Below are 25,609 nucleotides of genomic sequence, written 5' to 3' on the forward strand. Positions count from 1 at the left end.
CCATGCTATGGAACGGTTCATCATTAATCATTCTCCATATTTATCAATCTATGAGTTCTCAGTGCTGTAAACCAATCACTTTAATTCTTGAAACGCATGCATGCTTTTGACATACATATGCATGTAGCATCTATATGACACTATTATGAACTCCCAGCAATGCGAAAACAACTCTTTTGGACCGACTGTTTCTGATTGTCGAGGGAATTTCGACTTCACCAAGACATTCGAGGATATTTTCTTTGCAATTGTTCCTGCGGTTCTCTTCTTGCTTGCTGCCTGTCTTAGAATCGAGTATCTGAGACGGCAGCCTCGAATCGTCCAAGGGATATCCTATCAGATTCTTAAGCTGGTGAGTGATTCGTCTTCATTTGAATTTGAATCGGAGTATTAATCTTGAAGATCCTTCTCGTCGCATATTTTGCCCTGCAACTCTCACGGGCCATTGTCCTTGCCCTCCATGACGCTTCACGCCTCACTGTTTGGGCAACGGCCCTCACGGTCGTTGGCGCTGCTGCCATGATCGCTCTATCATTGTTAGAGCATACGAGATCTCCCCGACCATCCACGTTGCTGGCAGCCTTTCTTTTGCTCACGGTTCTATTCGACGTCGTCTTGACTCGGACATCCTGGTTAGGCAGTCTGCAACCATGGCAGACAATCGATGCCCGAATTCAGACTGCTGCAGTGGCACTCAAAGTAGTCATACTCATGGCCGAGTCTAAAACGAAAGAGAAACGGATCATCAACTGGTCCACAGAGGATCATGGTCCAGAGGAAACCACTGGCATTATTTCACTGGGCTTCTTGGCCTGGCTTAATCCACTCTTTGTCCGAGGATATCGTGAACACCTTACTGTTGACAAGCTCTATGCAATTGATCAGAGAATAGGAGCAGAGTCTATGCTATCTTCACTTTCTCAAAGCCTCAATAATGGAAGACCAGGACGAAGATTAAGTCTCGCAACTAGTCTTGCCCGAACGTTGGCCTGGCCTTTTCTTCTTCCTGTACTCCCCCGGTTGGCGATGATTGGTTTTACTTTCTGTCAGCCCTTCTTCATCACTGCCTTGATATCAAATACTGAGAATACTATCACCCCCTCTACGATCAATAATGGCTATGGATTGATTGGGGCTTGCATTTTCATCTACGGCGGCATTGCTCTGTCGACGACTTTCTACCAATACTACTCGCATCGAGCAATGTACATGATCCGCGCCGCTCTTGTCTCTGCCATTTATCAAAAGACCTTGGACTCTGGAACGAAAAAGACACCAGATGCCGCTGCCGTGACTCTGATGAGTACCGATGTCGAACGCATCATGACCGGATGGGTTGATATCCACGCCGTCTGGGCGAGCATGATCGAAATCGCCTTGGGATGTTGGCTTCTACACTTGCACCTCGGGGAAGCCTTCATTTCGCCAGTTATTGTCATCGCGGTCTGTACTGGAATGATGGCGTGGGTGGGTAGCACTGCAGGCAAGACTCAAGCGGCATGGATGGACAAGATCCAACACCGGGTTTCGATCACGACTGCGGTGATTGCGAATATAAAAGCCTTGAAGATATCCGGAATTGCCCCAGGACTGGCACATATGGTTCAATGGATCCGAGAGGACGAGATCCAGGTCGGAAATCGATTTCGCTTCATCCAGGTCGTCGCGGCCACGATTGCCTCTGCCCCGATGTGTTTATCGCCGGTCTTCGCCTTCGCCTTTACGGGTCAGAATCTGGATGTCTCGGGCTTTTTCGCCTCGCTGTCATTTTTGGTGCTGCTCACTACCCCTCTCGGTTCATTCTTCCAGCAGATTCCCAACATGCTCGCTGGCTTTGCTTGTCTTGCGCGCATCCAGGCATATCTGGAGACTGACCCACGGCGTGAGATGAGAATTGGATTCGAGGTGCAAGATAAGGAAAAATCCCAGCCTTGTTTCCCAGCTCATGCTCTTATATCAATTACAAATGGATATTTTGGTTGGGCCGAAGAGAAGCCTGTTCTCCGAAACATCAATGCATCCATCCCTGCAGGCCAACTCACCATCGTGGTTGGTCCGGTGGCATGTGGAAAGTCTACCTTGTGCAAGACAATTCTTGGAGAAATTCCTTTTTCCCGGGGTGAGGTGAGGTTCGCCCATCCAATTCCCCATATTGGATTCTGCGATCAGACGCCGTTTCTATCCAGCGTCAGCATCCGGGAAAATATCACGGGCTCTGCGCCATTCGACCTAGAGAAGTACAGAGACGTGATTACCGCGACTGCCCTTGACCTTGATATAGCAGCCTTCTCGTCTGGGCACGACACTATGCTTGGTGGTGGTGGGAGCATGTTGAGTGGCGGACAGAAACAGCGGCTCTCGCTGGCTCGGGCATTGTACCACGATTCCCCTCTCCTCATCTTGGACGACGTGCTGACTGGCCTCGACCACGCCACTGAATCTGAGGTTTTCCGTCGAGTCCTCGGCCCGGATGGACTGGTTCGTCGACGAGGTACGACGGCTATTCTATTTACTCATTCCGGGCGACATCTGCCGTCCGCTAACCACATCATTGCCCTTGGAGAGGACGGTACCGTGTTGGAAAACAGCCAATTGACTGACTTGACAGAGAATAAAGAGTATTCTGCTGGTTTTGGCACAAATAATGAGGCGTCTTCAACCAGTACGGGTGCCGACATCTCGCTGGAGAAAGAGAGTAATCTGGCCAAAGAGAAAGCCGAACCGGATCACGACCAGGCGCGCCAGACCGGCGACATACGCATATACACCCACTACTTTGGCACCATCCGCGCCGCTATCCTTGGTCTGTTTTTCCTCGCCTGTATCATGTTTGGCTTTGGCAATAGCTTCCCGACCATCTGGATCAGTTTCTGGTCCTCGGACTCCTACGGCAAATCCAATGCGTTTTACATTGGGATCTTCAGCGCTCTTCGCGTTCTCCAAATGGTCGGCTTTTCCCTGGCAGCCTTCGTCTCCTTGGGCCCGATGGTCGCCGATGCTGGCGCAGGGCTTCACAAGAATGCCCTGACGACGGTGATTCGGGCCTCGTTACGCTTCTTCAGTACGACCAGCAATGGAGTCATCACCAATCTCTTTTCTCAGGATACAACCATCATCGACACGGAGCTTCCCCAGAACCTGTTTAACCTTGCTGCCGGATTGTGCGCGGTAATCGGGATGGCGTGTGTGATTGTCGTTGCTTCACCGTGGCTTGCATTGGCGTATCCGGTATTAGCAGCTATTTTGTGGGTTGTCCAGCGAGTCTACCTGCGGACGTCAAGGCAGCTGAGATTTCTAGATCTAGAGGCAAAAAGCCCGTTATAGTAAGCGCTTCTTTCATGTAATTAAGAAATCACTAACAAAACGACAAAGCACCGACTTCCTCGAGACAATCCAGGGTATCACGACTATCCGGGCCTTTGGATGGGCTGCCCAGAAACTGCACCATAATTACCAGCTGGTCGATCGCTCCCAGCGACCTGCCTATCTCCTTGCCATGATCCAGCTGTGGCTCCTCCTGTTGATGAATATGATTGTATTTGGTTTGGCAACCTTGCTGACGACGATGGCGACGCAACTGCGAACAAACCCCGGTTTTACGGGTGCTTCACTGGTCACGCTGATGTCGTTTGGCGAACTCATTGCCATTCTCGTCAAGGATTACACGGCGTTTGAGACGTCGATTGGGGCTGTAAGTCGTCTGAAAGCTTTCAGCGAGAAGGTCAAACCGGAGGACCAGGATGGGGAAGGTCTTGTTCCGGGAGAGGAGTGGCCCACCAAGGGCAGTGTTGAGATTAAAGCATTGTCGGCCTCATATGAGTAGGGTTTCTACCTTTCCTGTCTGTACCGGGGCTAATATCTCCAGTGACTTCCATGAAAAGCCCCTCAATCTCATCTTGAAAAATATCAACCTATCAGTACCGCCTGGTCAGAAGGTTGCCATCTGCGGACGCACTGGAAGGTACGTGATATCAAGCCCCTCGATACCAATGAAAGATGAAACTGACCAAAGCAGTGGCAAATCCTCCTTAATCCTTCTCCTCCTCCGTCTCCTGGATCCAATACCCAGCTCATCGACCGAATTTACAATCGACGATCTTCCAGTCGCGCAGATCGACCGTTCCATCTTGCGCGATCGCATTATTGCCGTCCCACAAGACCCGGTCTTTCTCCCAGAAGGGAACACCATCAAGGCGAATCTCGACCCATCCAATTTGGCTACTGACGACGAATGCCTTGCTGTCCTAGACACAGTCCAACTGACAACGTTGGCTATGCAAAAAGAAGGCCTGGGCGCAGTTTTAACAGCCAATCAACTTAGTAGTGGACAGAAGAAGTTATTCAACTTGGGAAGAGCAATTCTTCGTCGTGCGGTCAGGGATAGAAGCACACTACACACTGAGAAGCACGGGGGTATCTTATTACTCGATGAGATCAGCAGTGGCGTCGACACGGCAACAGAGAAGACAATGCACAGAATCATCGCCAACCAATTCGCAGACTACACCATTATCTCAGTGGTCCACAGTTTGGATATCGTCCCGGTATTCTTTGACCGAGTCGTGGTTATCGATCAGGGTGTCATCGTGGAGAGTGGATCCCCGGGGGAGCTTCTCCAAACACAGAGTTGGTTCAAGGAGCTGCTTCACGGTAACCACCTCTAAGGTAGATTTAAGGATTATTAACTTATCTATATCTTCAGTCGGCTGACCGGGAAGCCCTGTTCTCTAAACCTATATAATTCTATATATAATGTTAGATAGAGGTTTGATAGTATACGGTGAAATGCCAAGTGTTCGAAATTGGTCCGGACTAGAGCGATTGCGCCATAGGATCAACATTTATCGCCGAGATTTGCTTGATTTGGTTAGATTAGATTAGATGCGCTTGTCCAGTCACATGAGCGGAATTATTCCAGTTGCTCTAGTAATCAAGATAACCTCAAAACAATCTCTCACTAGGATATAAAAGCTTATCTTCAGCCTGAATGCTTTGACGACACGATCAACATGAGTGACATAGAGGGCCAACCCAGTGAAAAGACAGCGACAGTCTCTACGATTGTAGACGATGAAGCCCGCCCGGATGTCTTTTCCTCCACCACTCAGGAGATCTTCTTCATCGCTGTCGCAACAATGGCCATTGCCATGTCGTCTCTACTCCAAGGCGCCATCATCGTCATCACCGCCCAGGTTCAAGATGACTTGGACATGACCACGGCCGAACTCACCTGGTTGACGGGCTCATCTTCGTACGTTGCTCCTCACCCCGCTATTGTACGACGCTAATTGGCAGGCTGGCATGCGGCTCATTTCTGCTCTTCTTCGGTCGCCTGGCAGATCAATTCGGTCGCAAGATTCTCTTCATCGGCAGCATGGTGCTCTTCGCGGTCTTTGCCCTTGCAGCTGGCTTCGCCCGGACGCCCCTTCAACTCGACATTCTGAACGGCGTCATGGGCCTCATGTCTGCGGCCTCTGTGCCACCTGCCCAGGGCATGCTGGGAAACATCTACCAGCGCCCCTCGCAGCGGAAGAATCGAGTGTTTGCGTGCTTCAGTGCGGGGAACCCGATGGGCTTTGTGTTTGGGACGATTTTTTCCGGCGTTGCGACGCAGATATTCAATTGGCGAGCGAGCTTTTTCTTGCTTGCCATCATCTACGTCGTCGTGGTGGTCATCGCCATGTGCACGATGCCGGCTGAGCAAAGCCAGAAACAGACGCTGTCGCTGGAGTCGTTGAAGAAGTTTGACGTCGTGGGCACGGTGCTTACTGTGGCGGGGATTGCCATGTTCTCGGGGGCTTTGAGGTAAGTCACCTACCCTGTATACAGCCAGATATTAACAAGAGCAGTCTGGGATCAGATGCCCCCTCAGGGTGGAAAACACCGTATGTCCTCGTCCTCCTCATCCTCGGCGTATTATGCCTGATCGCCTTTGTCGTCTGGGAACACTGGTACGACCACCCCCTCGTCCCCATGACCATCTGGCGAGACCGCGACTTTTCTCTCGTCATCGCCATCCTCCTCATGGGCTTCCTTGCCTTTCCCATCATGACCTTCTGGATTGCCCTCTACATGCAGCAGATCAGACACTACTCCGCCCTGCTGGTAGCCGTCCACCTCCTCCCCATGGCCATAGGCGGGATAATCGTCAACATCATCGCAGGGCTAATCATGCACCGCGTCTCGAACACGCTCCTCATGACCGTCGGCGCAACCGCATACGTCGCTTCCTTCCTGCTCATGGGCCTCCAGCATTCAGATATTAGTTACTGGGCGTTCATCTTCCCGGGCCTGATTCTCGCGGTCGTGGGCGCGGATTTTGAGTTCTGCGTCGCGAACATGTACGTGATGAGTTCGCTGCCGGCCGAGCAGCAGAGTGTTGCCGGGGGCATATTCCAGACGGTTACCAAGTTATGTGTGACGATTGGGATGGGGATTAGCACGGCTATTTTTGACGCGGTGCAGGCGAGGGGGGTTGCGGATAGTGGATATTTCAAGGATGATCCGATTGAGCCGTATGCTGCGACGCTGTTGTACTGTGCGGGGGTTGCGGCGTTGGGAGTGCCGCTGTGTGCGTTTTTACGTATCAAGACGCAGGGTCACACTGGCAAAAGTGTGGAGTAGACAATGATATCTGCCAGAGAGACAAGATTTGAGACAAGCCCTGGCTGGCTGGGCCGTATCTCCCACTATCTGCCTTTGAACTGCCGTATGAGAAGCCCAAAGGAGTCTAGTAGAAAGCCTGTCTTATCTATGCAGCTCGAAACCGTTTACCACACTCTCTACTCCCTTACATTCAAGCACGGTACTTCGCTTGATTTTGCCAGTTTCCAGCTATATAGGAAGATTCTGGAACAAGTTATCCCTGAATGTATTATCCCCTGGTGATGACTACCCGTGAATTCACATCCGTAGACAGCCAGACGCCAGGGTTGGGCATCAAATGACAGGACTGACAATTAATTTAGGTAATTGGTTTCCATCATCAAGTTACTTACTATCAGTCGGGTTTGAGCGGCACAAAACCCGTACGAGGGCCTCGTTGACCTAGGGGTGTGAGATAGGGATATTTTCTTATCGCATGTTGCATTTATTGCGGCCAGAGCGATATTCCCTTGGAGAAACATTGACATTGATATTCATTTTTACTATCTGTAAACGATTAATAGCAGGAGATATTCATAAGTATAGAGCGTTATAGTCTAATAGCTCCATCTGACAACGGAACCCCGCAACAGAAGATTAAGAAATATGGTTGTAATTGCATGCGTTCATGGATGTACTTGATGCATCTTGGGTATTATGGAAGTTTTAACCCAAATGGGAAATCCTCATAGATTCCCGCCTCCCACATCTCCATCGCCACACGCAGATTTGAGTTTGGCCACCAGCTTTGGGAACCTGATAAACTGGGTCACCTAAAGCAAGGTTAAGTCTCCTGGTGGAATGAGCTAATAATAAAGTAGAAACAGATCCATCTGCGTGGAACTGTGTGGATGCCCGGTCTAGACCCGTGTTGCACTCGATAACCCGTTTAGGTAATCCTGTCCTGAAGTACTGCACCTTCTACTAATTAGGTAATCAGTATCCAGGATTCCAAGGTTGGGCTCTGATAGTGTACTGAATAACCTTTTTTGATGATACGGTCCTAATGGCATGACTTCTGCAAATTCGGTGATCATCTAGATAACGCCTGGGCTAAACTCCTATGGTGCACTCAATGGCCCTTTTAGGTGATTTCGTCCTGATAGCACGGCTTGTGCTGGTTAGGCGATAAGCACCTCGATATGATGCCTCGTGATAGTGAACATGCACCCCGCTGATATCTACATACCTCTTGGCAAGATAGCCATGATAGATATATAGAAGAGCAGAAGCCTTCAGTTCAAGTGTATCAACAGCAACGTCCAAAGCAGTTCAATCACCAAACCTCAGACTTCAAAGTCTCAAATCTCTTTATCTTTTCATTCACAATGTCATTCCTAAAGAACTTTTTTGGAACCTCCGCTGCTCCCGTCGTGGAGAAGAAGGACGAGAAGAAGCCTGTTCGTGCTCTTCCCGCCTCGTGGTACACCTCGCAGGCCATGTACGAGCTGGAACAACGATCGATCTTCTCCAGAAAATGGCTTCTCACCACACACAAGCACCGTGTCCCCAACGCCGGGGACTGGGTTCGATACGACGCCGCTGGCTTCGAGTTCATCATCGCCAAGGACCAGCAAGGCAACATCAAGGCCTTCCACAACAACGACTTCTTCCCTATCCACGTGCACCTTGACCGAAATGGCTTCGTCTGGGTCAACCTTGATGCTGGCGAAACACCGGAAGTTGCCTGGAAAGACGATTTCGAGGGTGTTGACGAGCAGGAACGATTCGTGCACTACAACTTTGAAGACTATGTCTTTGACCACACCTGGGATATGGAGGGCGAGTTCAACTGGAAGATCCTGGCCGATAACTACAACGAGTGCTATCACTGCCAGGTGGCGCACCCTGATATCCCTACCATTGCCGATCTCAACTCCTACTATGTCAAGACCAAGGACGGCCACATCCAACACTATGGTGCCCCGCGACAAGACCAGATCGAGAAGGGCTTCCGCATCGCCACCACCTACTTCTGGCCGAACGCCTCTTTCAACATCTCGTGAGTATATCCCCTGAACACACAGACACAGTGGGAATTTACTAACAGTCTTATTCAGTCCCAACTTCTTCTTCATGCAGCGCTTCACCCCCACCAGCCCGACCAAGTGTGTGATGCGCTACGAGGTCTACCGGAACAAGTTCGCCACTGACGCAGACTTCACCCTCATCAGCGACATGTATAAGCGAATCATGTCCGAGGACAAGTACCTGTGCATCAACACCCAGCAGAACCTCAACAAAGGTGTCTTCGTCAACGGCGAGCTTCACCCCGAGATGGAGGCAGGACCCATCCACTTCCAGCGAACAGTGCGCGATGTCGTCACAGAACACCGCGAGAAGGAGGAGGCCATCGGCCAGGAGATCTGGCCCGCTCAGCATCAAAGTCCCGAGACTGTCGACCAATTGAACATGGCCACTTTGACGGCAGAGATGGGAACATACAGCAGAGCAGAGGATGATTTCCAGGACTCGCTAAAGGGAGGTGGTCTTGTTACTGCTACGCCAATTGTTGTCTAGACTACCTTTGGTGGACGAAGGGAAGGATGCTCATTGTACTTTGTTTTTAGCCTTTTGTTTTATGATAATGATTTAGAACTTGCCAGCTTGTTTTGGTAGATACTATTTATGACTGAATTGATGATTTCGATATTTCTATACTGCGTCTGAATCTTCTATCTTATCCAATCGGAAACTACAAAAAGGTAGACAGACAGGAACGGGAATACTATATAGATATCGAACTGCCTTGAGAAAACGACCCACTCGCTCCACCCGCGGATTCGACCAATTCAGGTGCCCCACATCGGGCCGGCGAGTTTCCTTTTTCGACCAGAACGCGAGATTTTGACTTTCTGTACATGCAGCCAGCCGTGCTTGGTGGTGGACATTTACTATGGGCTTTCAGGAGGAAGAATAAAAACGGAAGATTCAATCTGCAGCGATGAAAGGTTTGACGTTTGATACGATCGAACCCTGACCGAATCTGCCAGCACATCTCAACCATGATCCGATGTCCCATATGCCAACAACATGTTGTTCTGTCCAACATCAACGAACATCTCGATTCTGGCTGTCGAGCATGCATCGAAGATGTCTGCAAGCAGCAGGAGAGCTGCACCAGCCCTGAAGAAACAACGGAACAACATCAGCTGAAAGATGGCGACAATTCAACAGTCCCGCTCACTGTGAACAGAACGTTAAAAAGAGCGGTCGTTCAACAGGAGTCCAACACCACGCGAAAGAAGCCAGATACCAAATCACCATCGACGGAGCTTGCAGCAAAGCGACGAAAAGGTCGTGTTGCACCTTTGACGGAGCATGTCCGGCCGCAGTGCTTTGATGATATCACCAGGAATCCTTGATCGGGCCAAATGGTACACTCAGGCGGTTGATTGAACAGGATGATCTTCCGAATCTGATTCTGTGGGGGCACCCGGGAAGCGGTAAAACTACCATTGCCAGGATCATCGCGCCGATAATGAAGAGAAAGTTCTACGAGATCAGTAGCTTGACTACGACGACGACAGAGTACAAAAGTATCGTCACCAAGGCTGCACAGGATGTGCTCGAGGGTCGGAAGCCATCCATTGTGTTTTGTGACGAGATCCACCGAATCACGCGTCCACAACAGGATATATTTCTCGATGCGATTCGGAGAAATAGCATCACTCTCATCGGTGCGACGACAGAGAATCCGTCGTTGAATATCCACCATACTCTGGTCTACAAATGCAGGATTTTCACTGTCCCGAAGCCAACCACCAATGATATCGTGGCTATCCTTCGTCGTTCGGTAGAATCACAGAACCTGAAGTCATCACCGCTTCTGGATGATGAATTCCTCCAATATATAGCCAGCTTTGCGGATGGTGACAGTCGAATCGCACTGAACGTTCTGGAGATAGCTGCGGATCTATGCGAGCGACCGAACATGACCAAGGATAAGCTGAAGCACTCCTTGAACAAGAGTTTCCTCTACGACCGTTCGGGCGACCAGCACTACGACACCATTTCAGCATTCCACAAGTCAATCCGAGGCAGCGATCCCGATGCTGCGCTATACTACCTTGTCCGAATGCTCCAGTCCGGCGAAAACCCCTTATTCATCGCTCGCCGTCTTGTTGTGGCGACGTCCGAGGACATTGGACTTGCCAATAATGCCTTGCAAACATATGCAACCTCGGTCTACTTGATGATTGAGAAACTAGGGATCAAAGACACACAGAGTGCGCTGACCCAACTCGTGGTCACAATGAGTTTGTCAAAGAAGAGCACTCGATCCCATCGTGGCCTGAATAATGCTTTTGCTGCATTGAAAGAGCCTGGGATGAGCGACGAACCAGTTCCCTTCCACCTCTTGGATCGTAGGCCTGAGCTTCTGAGAGAGGCTGCCCGGGTCGTGACCAACGGCAAACAATCCACCCAGGCCTTTCTTCCAGAGCCTCTTCAAGGACGACAATTTCTGGAAGATACTGATTTTCGATTTAAGCGAGATCCCGATCTACGTTATCCATGACCGCTAAAACCGCCGCGGCTTGAGTGACTCCAAGCATGAACTTCCATAACATTGCTATCCTCTGAAACCACATGTCTTTACAATGCTTTAATATTAAATACCATTCACGCCCCAAATTTAGTAGAAACCGGAATAGAGTTGGACTCTATTCCTTTGATAAGCCCCAAGAGTATTTTCCCCTTGCAAGGGGTCGGAAAGTCATACTAGTCTCGCACCTGGCTTACATACTGGGTGTGATTCTCCCTCATGCGACCACGTTGGTTTCCCGGCCAGCTTATAATGACTGAGATACACATCTCCCAGGTTGTGTTGATTCCCTCGTTGGGAGTTGTTCAATCTCTTCGGACGTGGACAAAGCACAGCATTTATTTGCTGGTTATTGATCAGAGGTAGCATCGGAGACGTGATTGAGGCGCCAACCCCAGCCTTATAGACCCGGTGCCATGATGATGACAAAACAAGTGACCGGCACATTTTGGGGCATCTAATACCCTAGAAGAGATGATACCAATAGTCCGAGTCATTGATCTTCTTCCTTCGATTTGCCACTTTTGCTTTGATAAGCGGCCAACTCTGGATTCTTCGCTGATTTATGGCCATGTGTCACCCAGTAATTCTATTATGCACAAACAATTGGCAGCCAGGCAGTTTCTCAACGGCGGACCGACATATCCTTTGGGTAGTGCAAAGAAGAAAATATATACGGAGTGGTACTCTGCGCCTGGTTGGAAGAGTATTTCGAGCACTCGGAGAATAGAGGGCGCACATCCAAAGGACTGATAGCATAGATTTGACAAAATAAAGCCTCATCCAAGAAGCAACCGCCAATCCTTCTGCAGCGTGTGCGATAGCCAGAAAGAGGGGTTCCCACTGTCTCGGGTGTCCCAGAGATCTTCGACGAGTTGAAGGGCCATTAGATTTGCCGGCAGGCGATTCAAAGAGTAGATGGCTCGAAGCCTGCCACGCACTTGATCGCGCAAGAAGCCATTCGACTCGTTCAGTTCGGATCCGGCTGTGAGAAGAGGGAGAGATTGGAAGTTAAGATAGTTCGACGACTCAGGAATTGATATCAGATGGCGGATTGTCTGTTCGGCGTATTGTAGGATCAAAGGCTCTTGTGATTCAGCCACATCCGGATCCGTGGGACAAGCTCTCTGTGCATGCGCACGAGATCGATAAATGAAAACCAGCCCGTGGTTGCGGAACGCTTCATATAAGTGGCCCAGGTCTGGATTTGGGGGACTCGTCGTCCAGGCACGAAGCTGGGCCTCCAGTATGGCTTCTTGCATGGGGTTGCGGTTCTGTGGCATATCATGAATCTGTCGGCAATATCGTCCGATATTCGCTATGATAAGAAGTAGTCGGCTACATGTTCCGTACATTGGATGGTGCCAGTCCCCCATCCTGTGCACCGCGAGGGATAGGGTAGATAGGTCGAGACCCTGTGGTTCGCATGGCTCTACCAAGAATGAACTGCACATGTCCCAGTAAAGATAGCTTCCCAGGCAAAGTCGAAACACAGGGTCATTAGTCGTCAACATGGATGTGTCTTGGAGCATATTGTTGATCAAGGTGCGGGCACCAAATAAATGCTGTTTGCCATAATCTTTCGGGTCATGATCAGCAATTTGCATCAGTGCCAGCAGCATGATGGTCAGAAATTGGGTGTAAGGAGCGCGTTGGATCTGATTAATCTCTCTTCGAAGGCAAACTATGGCTTTGCCACGTTCCTCAAGGGCCAGAATGGGGGTCTTGGCCGGGAAGTACTGCTCATGGCTGGCACTGACGGACTGGATGGCATGAAGAAGTGCAGGTGATTGGGCAACGTGTTTCAAAATAGAGAACGAGAATGGATTGTTTTCAGGATCTATAACAAGCGCTTGGCTGGCTTTCTCCAGCCAAAACTGTAGTAGTCGTCGATTGACATGCGTTTTGGGCTGCAGTGAGAGCCACGGCGTCTCAACTTGCCACTGTGTCAACCGCGGGACTGACGAACAGACAAGTCCTTGACGCTGGCACCGCTTGCACGTCGGATAGGCCTCGTCGCATTTGACCCGCTTTGTCTTGCATTCTCGACAGCCCAATTTGCTTTTGTTTCGCGGTCGACCTGGTCGAGACTCGTGCTCCTGCTGCGTGCTCGGGCTCGGGTGTACAGAAGAGCTGACCATCGCTTGTTTGAAACGTAAACTGGGGAAGTACATGTCTGGTCAGGTAGACTGTTGGCTTCCCGCGTTTTCCTTTCCATTCAATAGTGACATTGCAGACTAGAAATTGCTTCGAATCTGAGATTTGCTCTTGGATTGCCTACTAATCATCCGCAAGATAGATGGTTCGGAGACGGAATATCTAGATTGCCGATTGTGTTAGTCAGCTTGACCCCACAAATTGCCAATTCAGGCACGATTCCATTGGTTGAAGCATATATCCACTACATCTTGGACAGACACTAACCGCATCAAGGCAGACTTTTTACAAGAGAGTATGATATGCAATCCCATTCAGCCTGGACTCAAACCGGGCAGGGCATGATGAAATAGATCATTCGGATCCAGTCGCGCCTTTAATTGCCGCAGTCTTGAGACCCTCTCTTTCCCGAAGAATCGTTCTACATCCACCTGGTCCGGGGGCCAAAATGCAGGGAACCCTCCTGGCAGGGAAAGACCATTCTGATCAAGCGCTTCCTCCAATCCTGTGACCCATCTGGCTGCATCCTCAACCTCCTGTTCATCTGCCTGGCCTGGCCTGGTGCCACCATGGAGTCCGAGAATGACATGTTGATATCGATTCGGAAAGGCCGCCCCGACAGTATCTGCGACTTCGTGCCGAACCCCCTTACCATGGTTATTGTGAAATATGACAGCGGATAGCGGATGTGGTAGAGGGTGCCGTGCGAGGATGGCATCAACATTTTCATGTATCCGATCAACGTTTCGACTGCGGAAGAAGGTTCCTGACGACGAGTCACCCAAGCCGTAGGCGGCTGGTGTAGCTGGATACCGGTTAACTTGCGTCCATGTACTGCATGATAGAGAATCTTGGAACCCACTCTCTGTGACCGTGTTCCCTAGAACCCTGCCGGCCTGCACTGTCTGCTCAAGAAAGCTCTTCGCAGGCGCGAGGTCTTCGCTGACTGAAGTCCAACACCAAAACAAAACAAAACAGGGCTCGGCTACCGGCGTCGGAGCCATTTCAGGATTTACGGCGATAGCATCTCCGCTGAATTCATCGGGAAAGCCATCCTCTAGTAGCTTCCCAATCCTGTCCATGACAGTGGCAGCCTCGGCCAGGGGAAAGGCCAGGAAGCCAGCGTATAGTTTAGGCACTGGGTATACCCTCACGCGAAGCTCCGTAACGATGCCGCATGTGCCAGCTCCAGCGCCGCGGAGTGCCCACAGTAATTCTGGATCTTCGTTGGTATCAACAACGCGCCCCCCCGGCCAACACCAACCGAGCCCCAAGGATCTGATCGACCCCAAACCCGTATGTTCCAACATAGAAGCCGTACCCTCCACCACAGGCCCATGAGACATACCCCACGGATTTTGCCTGTCCGGTAGGGGTGAATAGGCCGTGGGAATCGAGGGTTTCCTGTAGGTGGCCGGCAATCACTCCGCCACCAACGCGTGCGCTGGCTCGGTCCGGCTCGACGCGGACGCTGTCTATATCACGCATGTCGATGAGAATGCCCTCATGGACTAAGGAGCGGCCAAAGAAGTCATGACCGCCTGAGCGAACGGCAAAGGGAATGGCTTCTTCAGTACAGAATTAAACCAGGTGTGAGACCTCTTCTTCTGTCCGCGGCCGGGCGCAGACCAGAGGTTTCTTGTTTAGTGCATGGTTGTATATCTCGAGGCAGTTCTGATAATGCCTCCCTTCAGTGTGTAGCGAGAGGCCCGGCATGAGACGCTGCAAGCGGTCCTCGACAGCAGACTCACTGTGGATCATAATCAGGGTGGCTTTTTATCGATTATCAGGGGCTGCCTCTTTGGAAGTGAATGGCAGGTTAATATATTCAATCAAGTTACAATTTCAGCTTTGCCAGCCTAGGCTCGGGAATGACGGCAATAGCAATACTAGCACAAGTTACGGAGTATATAAGTGTATGTTCGATTCATAGTGGGTCTATGGAGACCCTGAGGTGACCTCACTTCTTTCCGTTCTTGGACAGATTGCGAGGTCCCACCCTTCCAATTACCGTCTTCATTTGGCGTGTTTGCGTCCACCGATATTGATGCCCCTCTCGATCTTCTCATAAAGTTATCTACCGATGAATGTCTTGTTTGTGTTGATATTTGAAGTTGTAAATCTACAAAATTCCAAATTTTGGGGTCTCCGCGAAAAAGTATATTGTTTTAGAATCCGTCCTCATCTGGCATTATGATGGCATTGAGGAAGGTGACCTATACGTCGTAAGCTCCGTTCTTAGTAGACATGAGGTGACCTTACAAATGGTTGAAGAATGCTGATGAGATGAATTATCTTCTCTTGACCGTCTTCAGCCGTAAAGATCTCATCATCCACTGGTTTGGAAACATGGTAATTTCGTAACCTCAACAGCTGGACATCCCGATGGTCTGCGTTATAACCCTGACTCTGTCAGTTTCCAACTGCATTGTCTCTGAATTTGGTTCTGGAACCTTTGGCTGTGTCTTCAGCGCCCCCTCCTGATTGACATCAGCAAATGCTTTCACGGCGGCTTCCGTTCCCTCCTGCGCAGTCGGCAGAAACATGCTCGTGAATGGTTCCGAGCTCAACACTCGACGCCATTCCTCCGGTCTCTCGTCAATGCTCTGGCGCAGAAGCTGGATGGTCGGTGGCTCAGGGGCCCAGAGGCCACCACCAACATACGATGACCCAGGATCAAGGTGGAGATAATAGCAGGCAAATGGTCTCCTTCTCCCGGTGCGGGAAAACGCAGCGGAAAAGTGAGACTGGGAAGTAGCGAGGCCGAATTAGCTGCCGTTGCAAAGGACAAAAAGAGTGATCACTCAACTTTGTATGGTCTTTGGTCCCTGCTGAAGCGAACGTCTCGATATATGCGGAAGATGATGTCGCGAGGTGGCAGCTCAGGGACTGTGGAGTCAAAGGCAATGATCTTCGGCGTCAGCGTTGCCACAAATGACTCCCAGTCTTTCATGGCTCGTTTGAATTCCCTGTCGTGGCCTACAGGCGTTAGAATATGAGGTTGTGCTTAGGTACCGTGGCATGCTCACTCTTGAACCAAGCGCGATTGTTGTTGGTCCGGAGATCGTTCAGATATAGGAGAGTGTTTCGGTGTACTCTGGTGTCAGAGTACTCAACACCGTCAAGCGGGCGCAACTCCTTGTAAGGGATAACGGTGATTTTTCTTGGAGGATCATCCGCCTCTTCCGAGTCTTCCTCGGGAGTAGAGTCGTTTCTTTCGCTTTCATCTTGATCCGCGTCGGGCTGGTAATCGTCGTCGTCGTTATCATCGCTGTCTTCGAATCCGTCTTCGTAATTCCCACGGCCATTGACAGCTCCGGCACTGTCATTTCTGTGGATCTTTGCAGTTTTCTTCCCAACTGGCGACGCTGCGCGGCGCTTGCGGCACGGCATTGCAGTTCAGCCTGAATATCACTACTGGGCCGTAGGGCTGTACGTGCTTCGCTCAGGATAAGTTCGCACTATCACATGCAAGGTTGGGATGCTCACCTTTTGTACCTTGAATGAAATAATATATTTCCTTCCGATTCCCCCAGCGATACCCTGTTGTACATGCTTAGATCACCAAACGTACGATTTAGGAATGAGTGATGAAATTTTACTCACGTTATTATTCCCCGAATAGTCCGTCGGCACAAGACATGGTTCAAGGATCGCAATGTACGCTAGTCATGTCTCTATCAAATCAGGTATAGAGACTTTGGGTTCACCGTATGCATCTCATTGGTTGTTGTGGTCATCCCTCAAAATGTGCTTCATCTAATCAGCCAATCACACTTTACATGGAACCATGACCATCGCGAACGGGCCGAAATAGGAAATTGTGAGATGGGCGGAGTTACTCAGCTCCCGTCTCACCAATTATTAATAACAAAGATTGAGACATATGGCGCTTTGCAAAGTACGGTTTAAGGATGAACTGGGGAATAATCCGTCATACTGAGACCTTGCATTCATAAATTCACCCTAGAATTCGCTCTGTGGGGCTCAGGCCGGGCCTTTCCCCTTAGGGAAAGGTCAATTCCCTCTTTGGGCCAGATCGCGAACCCACTTGTTGATCTTCTTCAGAGACGAGGATTACTCCAACTGGTTTCGCAATCTTTCCGTCGCCCCCCAACAGGCCATTTATAAAGACCGGCTGGGGTACGGTGTTGGTAGCTTTGATGTCATGATATCCTCTCACGGAACTCAAAATATCGTCATCGGGATTACTGAATAGCAGGAGATCAGTTTTGTCAGCGTCGACGTTCATCGGCCACGATGGCCTCCTTTGAAGAGAAAGTAAACTTGCTCCGTCAGTCATCTGAGAATGGAAGGAAGCCCTTACCACGGATTACACTAGGGGCTGTCAATAGAGATGGTATGGAAATAGAGAGCCCATATCGTTTTCTCAATACGTGCTGTTGCTCACACCAATCAATCTAGGTTCCTTACACTACGCCAAGGCATTTGGAGGGGAATCTGTCGACTCTACCGATACCGACGCCGTGCATTGGGTGGCCTCTTGTACCAAGTCTGTGACTACCGTTGCAGTAATGCAGTGTGTCGAGCGTGGTCTGTTAGACTTGGATGCAGACATCGCCAATGTGCTACCGGAGTGGGAAAGCCCTCGGATCTTGACGGGCTTCGATGAGAATGATAATCCTATTTTCCGGCCAGCCACCAAGCCTATTACCCTACGGTATATATGTGACCCACTTTCTCCAAAACTGTCAGAGGTACTAACGGCACAAGGCGCATGTTGACCCACTCGAGTGGCATGGCGTACTACTTCATGGATCCTCTAATGACACGCTATCATGAATTGCAAGGAAACTCGCCGGTAGTCCAAACGCTGTACCAATTCCAATTCCTCGTTTTCGAACCAGGCGAACGATGGATGTACTCTCCTGCTATTGAATGGGCGGGAGAAGCGGTACGTTCCCGGTCATCCGTAAGCACGATGCAATGGCAATGCCTGACTTGAAAAGGTTGAGCGAGTCACTTCCATGAAGCTGGGCGAATACCTGCAGCGTCATGTTTTTGATCTTGTCTCCGTCAAGGATGCCACATTCCATCTCGATCAGAGAGAAGACCTTCGAGCCCGCAGGGTTAAAGCCTGGGTTCGAACGGATCAGGGTCTGGAAGAAGAGAAGAATCCTGTCTTCCCAGACCCAATTGCGCAAGATGTCGGAGGAGGTGGCCTATACGCAACCGTTAACGATATGCTCAAGATCTATCATGGCATACTGACGGGAACATTACTCCGTCCGGAGACTGTGAAGGAAATGTTTCAACCTCATCTGGAAAGTGTTCACGGTCTCGACCAGCCGCACGATTATTCTTTGGCGTCCCGCAACGCCATTTGGAATGCAATCCCAAACGAAGTGCCAGTTGATTTTGGCATCGGTGGTCTGCTCAATACATCTAGAGTCCCAGAGCGACGCGAGGCATATTCGCTCACCTGGTCCGGAAAATCGAATTGTTACTGGGTTGGTCATCCGATTCCTACGGGGAGTTACATGGTAGCTGACTCACTCATTCTAGTGGATCAACATCAACAAAGGAGTCGCAGGCGTATACCTCTCTCAGCTGCTACCGACCGGAGACCAGAGTGCTATTGAGCTGCTCACCGAGTTTGAAAGATGGGTGTATTCGCGCTTGGATGAAGAAGGTTGCCTGGTGGAGTAGATACCATTAGGACGGTAGGAGATGGTATACAAGAAGGACTAAATAAAAACACTCGTTAATCACCTGTTAGATAGTTTTTGTTTCAGTTCGTCGGGTTCGATTCAACCAGTTACTTGAGTATAAATTCATACTAGGAGTCGACTTGTCAGTTACTCTTCTCCGATTGAGTATATTACTCTATCTACTTGTTAGCCCTGTGTCAATCATCGGTCCTTCCATCAAGGACATTCTTTCGACCCAGCAGCCAGTGTGCTTAAGGGTATACATACATAAACTTGTCGTCATCAACTTCCGAGTCAGACTAAATATCACCAGCTAAGGTATCTTGTTTCTTGACTAGCAGATCATTACGGTCATGATAGCAGAACTCTAATCCGCCATGATACAAACCTGACTTCCTAAAGGTTTAACCCATATGAGGCAATCACAATGAAGCCGTCCAATAGGAATTTTATCTATTTGCCGGTGTTTGAATTGACCATAATAATACTGATCGTGATGGCGAACTCTAAATAGCTGATTCATCTTGGAATACGAGATTCGCCACCAATTTACAAGAGACTCGAGAGATCGACTTGCCCCTATTAGACAGTCTGGAAAACAATATTTTTAATTGTCTGGTAGATTGACCAAAAGAATACGCATATAGAAAATGAAGCCTACCAATTCCAACGCATTTACCCAGACTCATTCAAGCGTTCATCATGGTTACCTAAACTGTGGGCTGTATCCTTGTTACCTGGCGTCGCGGTTTCTTCTGGGATCCCCGAATCGTGCTTTGGGAAAAGCATCGCGTTGACCTTGACGGAGAATGCCATGCTTTTGAAGCCCGTCCACAGCGTGCAGCGTCACCAGTCTCCGTCGTCGCCAATCTACTGGTGGGGGTATCGCGACATCAACAACCCGCAACAAGCCAGTTATATCGCCGAGGTTGGATGGGGAATGCAACGTACAGTGATTCTGGATGCTGACTCGAGTGATACTGGGATCCTCAAGGAATGGTTTCAATGCCTGGACAGTACCGGAAATTATTAGTGGTTCCTTTCTAATTAGTAAAATAACCTATGACATAGTCGGTCATGATCTTACCACTTGTTACATAAACTGAGGAGCTCTACATGTATTAATCAAGATAGATATATGTGCCATGCACATTCAAGATGAGAAAGGGTAGTAGGTTGAAATCAAGTTTACATCATGACGGAATGATTATTTAGAGCCAAGCGAGGCAGTGCTCGATGTTCCACAAAATACCCAAACTTAGTTACGCCTTCCAACTATATTTCTAATATGATGAGCCTACGATTCAATTTTTCCATACACATTATGTCAAGCTCAGTCGTAGTTTATATTAATGATTTCTGTGGATGGAACAATACCCACTAGTGGATTTGCAAGAATATTCAATGCTCCTACAAGGAAAATGGGCCGAGATCATTCTCAACTGGTAGAAACCGACCCTGTATGGTACGCATATCAGATACGTTTTATGAGGTTTCCATCGTATATTTCTGTCCATGGTATCTGAACACCTACCCCACGTCCAAGAAGCACAGCCATGATAGATTCCAAGGTTGATGTAGTCCTCAATCACACCTACAATATATTTGTGTACATTTACCTTCCAGGCAATGGCATGTAATCAAAGTTGAGTCTTTCAAGTGAACGCAGAGATGGATACCTCATTATCAAATCTCCCATACGATGATGTCCCTCTTTCTGAAGCGCTCTCACCAGACCCCCAACATGAACATGATTTTGAAGTTGAAAACAACAATTTCGCCTTCACGCCAGGCCAGCTCAACAAACTACTCAATCCAAAATCCCTTGCTGCATTTCAAGCGCTTGGTGGACCTCACGGGCTAGCATATGGTCTCCGAACAGACCTGACAGTGGGTTTGTCGGTTGACGAAGGCGAAATCCAGGACTATGTCTCGCTGCATGCAGCGCAGGAAATGGCACTGTCGAAATCGGCAAGCTGGCAACCCATTTCCTTCGCTGGTTCTGGCCCGGTATTCATTAGTCACGGGCAATCCTCTACGCAGTTCTGCGATCGGATTCGGGTCTTCGGACGAAACAGGCTGCCTGAGCCGAGACGGAAAGGATTTTGGAGGCTTCTCTGGGATGCGTGTAATGATAAAATCATCATTCTTCTCACCATTGCTGCGGTGATTTCTTTATCCTTGGGGATATATGAAGCCGCCGTCGGGCAGTCCAAAGTTGATTGGATTGAGGGGGTTTCTATCTGTGTCGCGGTTCTGATTGTTGTCACTGTGACGGCAGGAAATGACTGGCAAAAGGAGAGGCAGTTTGGAAAGTTGAACAAGAGAGTAAGTCTTCTCCACCCATGCCATATCGTCATCATCCAATGGCCACCCGTCTAATCTGGTTGCATGGATGTGTAGAAGGCCGACCGGGATGTCAAAGCTGTTCGTTCTGGGCAACCGGCCATGGTTCATATCACTGATATCACTGTTGGCGATGTGCTTTGTATTGAGCCTGGGGATTCACCTCCTGCGGATGGGATTCTCATCACTGGCCATGGCGTCAAGTGCGATGAATCCACTGCCACGGGTGAGTCCGACCAGATAAGGAAAATCAGCAGCGAGGAGGTCTGGCGTAGAATCGTTGACGGCACGGCAACCAAAGATCTGGACCCGTTCATCCTGTCCGGGAGCAAGGTGCTGGAAGGCGTGGGGACATATCTCGTCACCAGTGTTGGGCGGTTCTCCACGCATGGAAGGATCATGAGTTCATTGCAGACAGAAAACGACCCAACACCGCTGCAAGTCAAGCTGGGGAGATTGGCCAATTGGATTGGTGGATTAGGGACGGCGTCAGTAAACTGCTTTCCAGTGAGTTGTTTTATCCACTGATGATGAGTAGAGCTGCTGTCATTCTGTTCCTCGTTCTTTTCATTCGGTTTCTCGTTCAGCTGTCGGGCAACAACGAGTCGTCTGCTATCAAAGGACAGGAGTTCATGGATATTCTCATTGTCGCTGTCACCGTTATTGTAGTTGCCATCCCTGGTAAGGTGTCCTCGGAGCTGAAGTATCAGGCTGGTGGCTAATAATGGGAAGAGGGACTTCCACTGGCAGTGACTCTCGCCCTGGCCTTTGCCACAACGCGAATGGTGAAGGAAAACAACCTGGTGAGGGTATTACGCGCTTGCGAAACCATGGGCAATGCCACTGTAATCTGTTCGGATAAGACAGGAACACTCACCCAGAATCAAATGACTGTTGTTGCTGGTGTATTTGGTGATAACATCCAGTTTAACAACATGGAGATGGCGGTTGAGGATAAGCAATGTTACCAAACAATCACTGATACTCTGACATACTTCCCAGCAGCGCTCAAAGCCCTGGCTGTCAAGGCTATCGCGCTGAACTCCACGGCCTTTGAAGAATTCAAAGATGGTGCCAGGCAATTCGTGGGGGACAAGACTGAAGTTGCTCTGCTTGAGTTCGCCAACGACCATCTCCAGATGAATTTTGCGGAGGAGCGGCCTCATTCTCGGGTCGTCCATGTGTTTCCATTTGACTCGAATCAGAAGTGCATGGGGACTGTGTACTATGACCACTCGATTGGATATCGATTGCTTGTCAAGGGGGCTGCTGAAATTATGCTGAGGTCATCGACTGAGATCATCGCTCAACAAGCCAACCAAATGCTGACCAGAAAACACCTTGATTCTGACACTCGAGAGGCTTTGACTGGGAAAATTGACCAATACGCAGGGTTGTCTCTAAGAGCAATTGCGATGGTCTATAGAGACTTTCCCGACTGGCCACCCCAGGCGTTGGAGAAAAACGAGGATAGTGAACTGCGGTTGGACAGCCTGATGGCCGATATGGTATGGATTGGTGCAGTAGGCATCCATGATCCACTACGGCCAGAAGCATCTGCTGCCATCAAAATATGCCGTACTGCAGGGGTCCAGATCAAAATGGTCACTGGTTAGTGGCTTCCTGTCAATTTTCTTGCCATCAACCTGTTAACAAGTACAAAGGTGATAACATCAAGACTGCATCTGCTATTGCTTCATCGTGCGGGATCAAAACACCAGATGGTATCATCATGGAAGGTCCTGCGTTTCGGAAACTCCCACCCGAGGCAATCGATACTATCCTTCCAAAACTTCAGGTTCTGGCGCGTTCGTCACCGGATGATAAGCGAATCCTTGTCGACCATCTCAAACATCTTGGTGAGACGGTTGCAGTAACGGGGGATGGCACCAATGATGGCCCTGCGTTGAAGTCTGCTGATGTAGGTTTTTCAATGGGAATCAGTGGCACTGAAGTCGCCAAGGAGGCCAGTTCGATTATCCTTTTAGATGATAATTTCAAATCCATCGTCACCGCCATTGCATGGGGTAGGGCTGTGAATGATGCCGTCTCCAGGTTTCTACAGGTGTGTCAAATACAACAGTATTCACGGGTCTCTTCTAAACGCAAACAGTTTCAAATAACAGTCAACATCACCGCAGTTGCTCTGACAGTAATAACAGCCATCTACAGCAACTCGAATGAGAGTGTGTTGAATGCCGTTCAACTCCTATGGGTGAACCTGATCATGGATACCTTTGCAGCCTTGGCCTTGTGCGTTATCCTTTACCTTGTATCGAGGTCATCGAAATTTGCTGACTGAACAAAGAGCTACTGATGCGCCAACAGCCCAGATTCTAAACCGAAAGCCAGCTCCAAAAAGCAGCCCCTTGTCTACGAGAACAATGTGGAAGATGATCATTGGTCAATCTGTATACAAACTGACAGTCTGCTTGACCCTCTATTTCGCTGGGCCCCGTATCCTCAATTATGACATATCGAATCACCATAAACAACTGGAACTCGACACCATCATCTTCAATACATTCGTATGGATGCAGATATTAAACGAACTCAACTGTCGACGACTGGATAACAAATTCAACATCCTCGAGGGAATCCACAGGAACCGCTGGTTCATGGTGATCAATATCATCATGGTCGCCGGCCAGATCACCATAATATTCGTTGGCGGTGCCGCATTTGGAGTGACACCGCTGGATGGCGTACAATGGGCCATCTGCATTGGATGTTCAGTCTTCTGCCTTCCCTGGGCTGCTCTGATGAAGCTGGTTCCGGATGAAAAATTCGGAGTTGTTTTTGATTTTGTGGTCAAGAGTATTGTGCTCTTCCTTTACCCCATTCAGAGACTTTACTCTTCCGCTTTACATGGAATTCGCCAACTATCCAGAGCAGTCTTTCCCCATGTTTCTTGCTTTCATTTTCGTCGTAATAGCCCGGCGTCTCGGGATGAACATATGGAGGGAACTGTGGAGCGCTCTGGAGAGGATCAGGTCTAATCTTGTCTTCTCAATGTATTGGTATCGCAGATTCATAGTACATAACACGCTTTATATGGACCATTGGCCGGATTAGACGGCGACATGTATCAATTATTTACCTAGATGATCGAGCCACCAGTAAACGAGGCTAGATGAACAGCTACTGATCAAGCTGAGTCAACTTTGCGCCATTCGTGATCTCAACTAAGATCAGCTAATAACAGGTTTCTGCGTTCTTCGAAGACCTCATGCACTCATAGATAATAATATTGGTGTCAATGGAAAAGTGTCTGATGCTAATATACATAACGAAAATTGGGATTCTCGCGATCCGTAAGATCCTCAAAAGCCAAGTCATGCGAGACATCCCTCTCCTTGAACCTATTCCGCCGGACTAGAAGAACACGAGTCAACACCGTCAGAGCAATAAAAACAGCATAAATGACAAGATGCGCAATGAGCCCATGCACGTATCTGGGTGCGTCTGGATGCTGAAAGTCTGCGGCGCAGTGAGATTCCCTGCAGCCCATCCGATGAAGAGGAGAGTCATTGTTAAGCTCTTCTTGGTTTGGCCGGCTGTGTTGCGGGTGATTAAGGAGATGATCATGTTCCACGGATGGATATTGACAAAGTAGAAATCCACCAGCTCGGCCATGATCTCGTCAGGAAGCTTGGCCACGCAGTCCGGCGGCTCCAATAGACGCTCCAAGTCAGCATCCTCCAAACGAACTCGCTTTTCTGGATGACAAGGCTCAGTACCTGCTGCATCTCTATCAGATACCTGCTCCGACCCGCTAAGTTGCTAACCAATTGTGGTAATAATCCGGGGGTTGATAGTTCTGTGATAATTCTGCTCTATCAAACTATTCATCCAAAGTCATTCAGATGAGGCTATTACAGGAAAGGCGAGTAGGTGTATTAGGATGAAAAAGGTAGGTAAGGAGGATGATGCTATCGTAACCATGTTTATTCAACAGCTAAATGACTTTATTTATGTGAGACAAAATAACCATGTTTATATCCCATTCTAGAATCAAACAACCAATGCGTTCATTGCTATTTATATTAAAAACAACCCGAAAAGGAGATCATTTCGGCGATTAGCTAAACCAGTGATCAGGAGCTTTTCTCGAGTGGCAAAGGTGTTAGTACCAACGACACGATAGAATTATACCAAATGAAAAGAATTAAACATCGCCCACACTAGCAAGATTCTCAATGTCATGTTTCTCGTCCCTATTGTATATTAGCAATTGGAAAGT

The 25,609-nt window shown here is 49.2% G+C and overlaps 9 protein-coding genes across 9 annotated transcripts; 6 read left to right on the plus strand and 3 right to left on the minus strand.

Annotated features, from left to right (window-relative positions):
- Positions 1 to 145: 145 nt before the first annotated feature.
- Positions 146 to 4,664, plus strand: ASPWEDRAFT_101029 (uncharacterized protein; the record flags this gene model as incomplete). The annotated part of the gene is made up of 5 exons (XM_040827352.1): positions 146 to 352; positions 403 to 3,323; positions 3,373 to 3,819; positions 3,866 to 3,961; positions 4,016 to 4,664. The coding sequence occupies 5 exons, from the start codon at positions 146 to 148 to the stop codon at positions 4,662 to 4,664; spliced, it is 4,320 nt and encodes a 1,439-aa protein (XP_040693836.1).
- Positions 4,665 to 5,009: 345 nt separating this feature from the next.
- On the plus strand, positions 5,010 to 6,624 carry ASPWEDRAFT_47055 (uncharacterized protein; the record flags this gene model as incomplete). Its single annotated transcript, XM_040836895.1, has 3 exons — positions 5,010 to 5,251; positions 5,296 to 5,805; positions 5,850 to 6,624. 3 exons carry the CDS (start codon positions 5,010 to 5,012, stop codon positions 6,622 to 6,624), a joined length of 1,527 nt encoding a protein of 508 aa, XP_040693837.1.
- A 1,274-nt stretch (positions 6,625 to 7,898) lies between these two features.
- ASPWEDRAFT_63622 (uncharacterized protein) lies at positions 7,899 to 9,313 on the plus strand. The gene is made up of 2 exons (XM_040838703.1): positions 7,899 to 8,647; positions 8,706 to 9,313. Exons 1-2 carry the CDS (start codon positions 7,974 to 7,976, stop codon positions 9,163 to 9,165), a joined length of 1,134 nt encoding a protein of 377 aa, XP_040693838.1. The 5' UTR covers positions 7,899 to 7,973; the 3' UTR covers positions 9,166 to 9,313.
- A 337-nt stretch (positions 9,314 to 9,650) lies between these two features.
- On the plus strand, positions 9,651 to 11,558 carry ASPWEDRAFT_730503 (uncharacterized protein; the record flags this gene model as incomplete). The annotated part of the gene is made up of 2 exons (XM_040839276.1): positions 9,651 to 9,968; positions 10,001 to 11,558. 2 exons carry the CDS (start codon positions 9,651 to 9,653, stop codon positions 11,162 to 11,164), a joined length of 1,482 nt encoding a protein of 493 aa, XP_040693839.1. The 3' UTR covers positions 11,165 to 11,558.
- Positions 11,559 to 11,970: 412 nt separating this feature from the next.
- ASPWEDRAFT_22370 (uncharacterized protein) lies at positions 11,971 to 13,365 on the minus strand (the record flags this gene model as incomplete). The annotated part of the gene is made up of 1 exon (XM_040832328.1): positions 11,971 to 13,365. One exon carries the CDS (start codon positions 13,363 to 13,365, stop codon positions 11,971 to 11,973), a length of 1,395 nt encoding a protein of 464 aa, XP_040693840.1.
- Positions 13,366 to 13,662: 297 nt separating this feature from the next.
- Positions 13,663 to 15,109, minus strand: ASPWEDRAFT_55660 (FAD-binding oxidoreductase; the record flags this gene model as incomplete). Its single annotated transcript, XM_040838241.1, has 4 exons — positions 13,663 to 14,153; positions 14,325 to 14,626; positions 14,670 to 14,851; positions 14,936 to 15,109. 4 exons carry the CDS (start codon positions 15,107 to 15,109, stop codon positions 13,663 to 13,665), a joined length of 1,149 nt encoding a protein of 382 aa, XP_040693841.1.
- Positions 15,110 to 15,516: 407 nt separating this feature from the next.
- On the minus strand, positions 15,517 to 16,741 carry ASPWEDRAFT_166252 (DUF2461 domain-containing protein; the record flags this gene model as incomplete). The annotated part of the gene is made up of 5 exons (XM_040829961.1): positions 15,517 to 15,564; positions 15,611 to 15,751; positions 15,802 to 16,095; positions 16,158 to 16,327; positions 16,378 to 16,741. The coding sequence occupies 5 exons, from the start codon at positions 16,739 to 16,741 to the stop codon at positions 15,517 to 15,519; spliced, it is 1,017 nt and encodes a 338-aa protein (XP_040693842.1).
- Positions 16,742 to 17,462: 721 nt separating this feature from the next.
- Positions 17,463 to 19,018, plus strand: ASPWEDRAFT_55661 (serine hydrolase domain-containing protein; the record flags this gene model as incomplete). Its single annotated transcript, XM_040838242.1, has 5 exons — positions 17,463 to 17,708; positions 17,774 to 18,029; positions 18,083 to 18,263; positions 18,319 to 18,819; positions 18,875 to 19,018. The coding sequence occupies exons 1-5, from the start codon at positions 17,609 to 17,611 to the stop codon at positions 19,016 to 19,018; spliced, it is 1,182 nt and encodes a 393-aa protein (XP_040693843.1). The 5' UTR covers positions 17,463 to 17,608.
- A 1,673-nt stretch (positions 19,019 to 20,691) lies between these two features.
- Positions 20,692 to 24,365, plus strand: ASPWEDRAFT_63626 (cation-translocating P-type ATPase; the record flags this gene model as incomplete). Its single annotated transcript, XM_040838704.1, has 7 exons — positions 20,692 to 21,348; positions 21,424 to 21,854; positions 21,905 to 22,047; positions 22,099 to 22,977; positions 23,031 to 23,431; positions 23,480 to 23,619; positions 23,675 to 24,365. The coding sequence occupies 7 exons, from the start codon at positions 20,692 to 20,694 to the stop codon at positions 24,363 to 24,365; spliced, it is 3,342 nt and encodes a 1,113-aa protein (XP_040693844.1).
- Between the last annotated feature and the right edge of the window lie 1,244 nt (positions 24,366 to 25,609).

Source organism: Aspergillus wentii (genome assembly GCF_001890725.1).
Source record: "Aspergillus wentii DTO 134E9 unplaced genomic scaffold ASPWEscaffold_1, whole genome shotgun sequence".
NCBI lineage: Eukaryota > Fungi > Ascomycota > Eurotiomycetes > Eurotiales > Aspergillaceae > Aspergillus > Aspergillus wentii.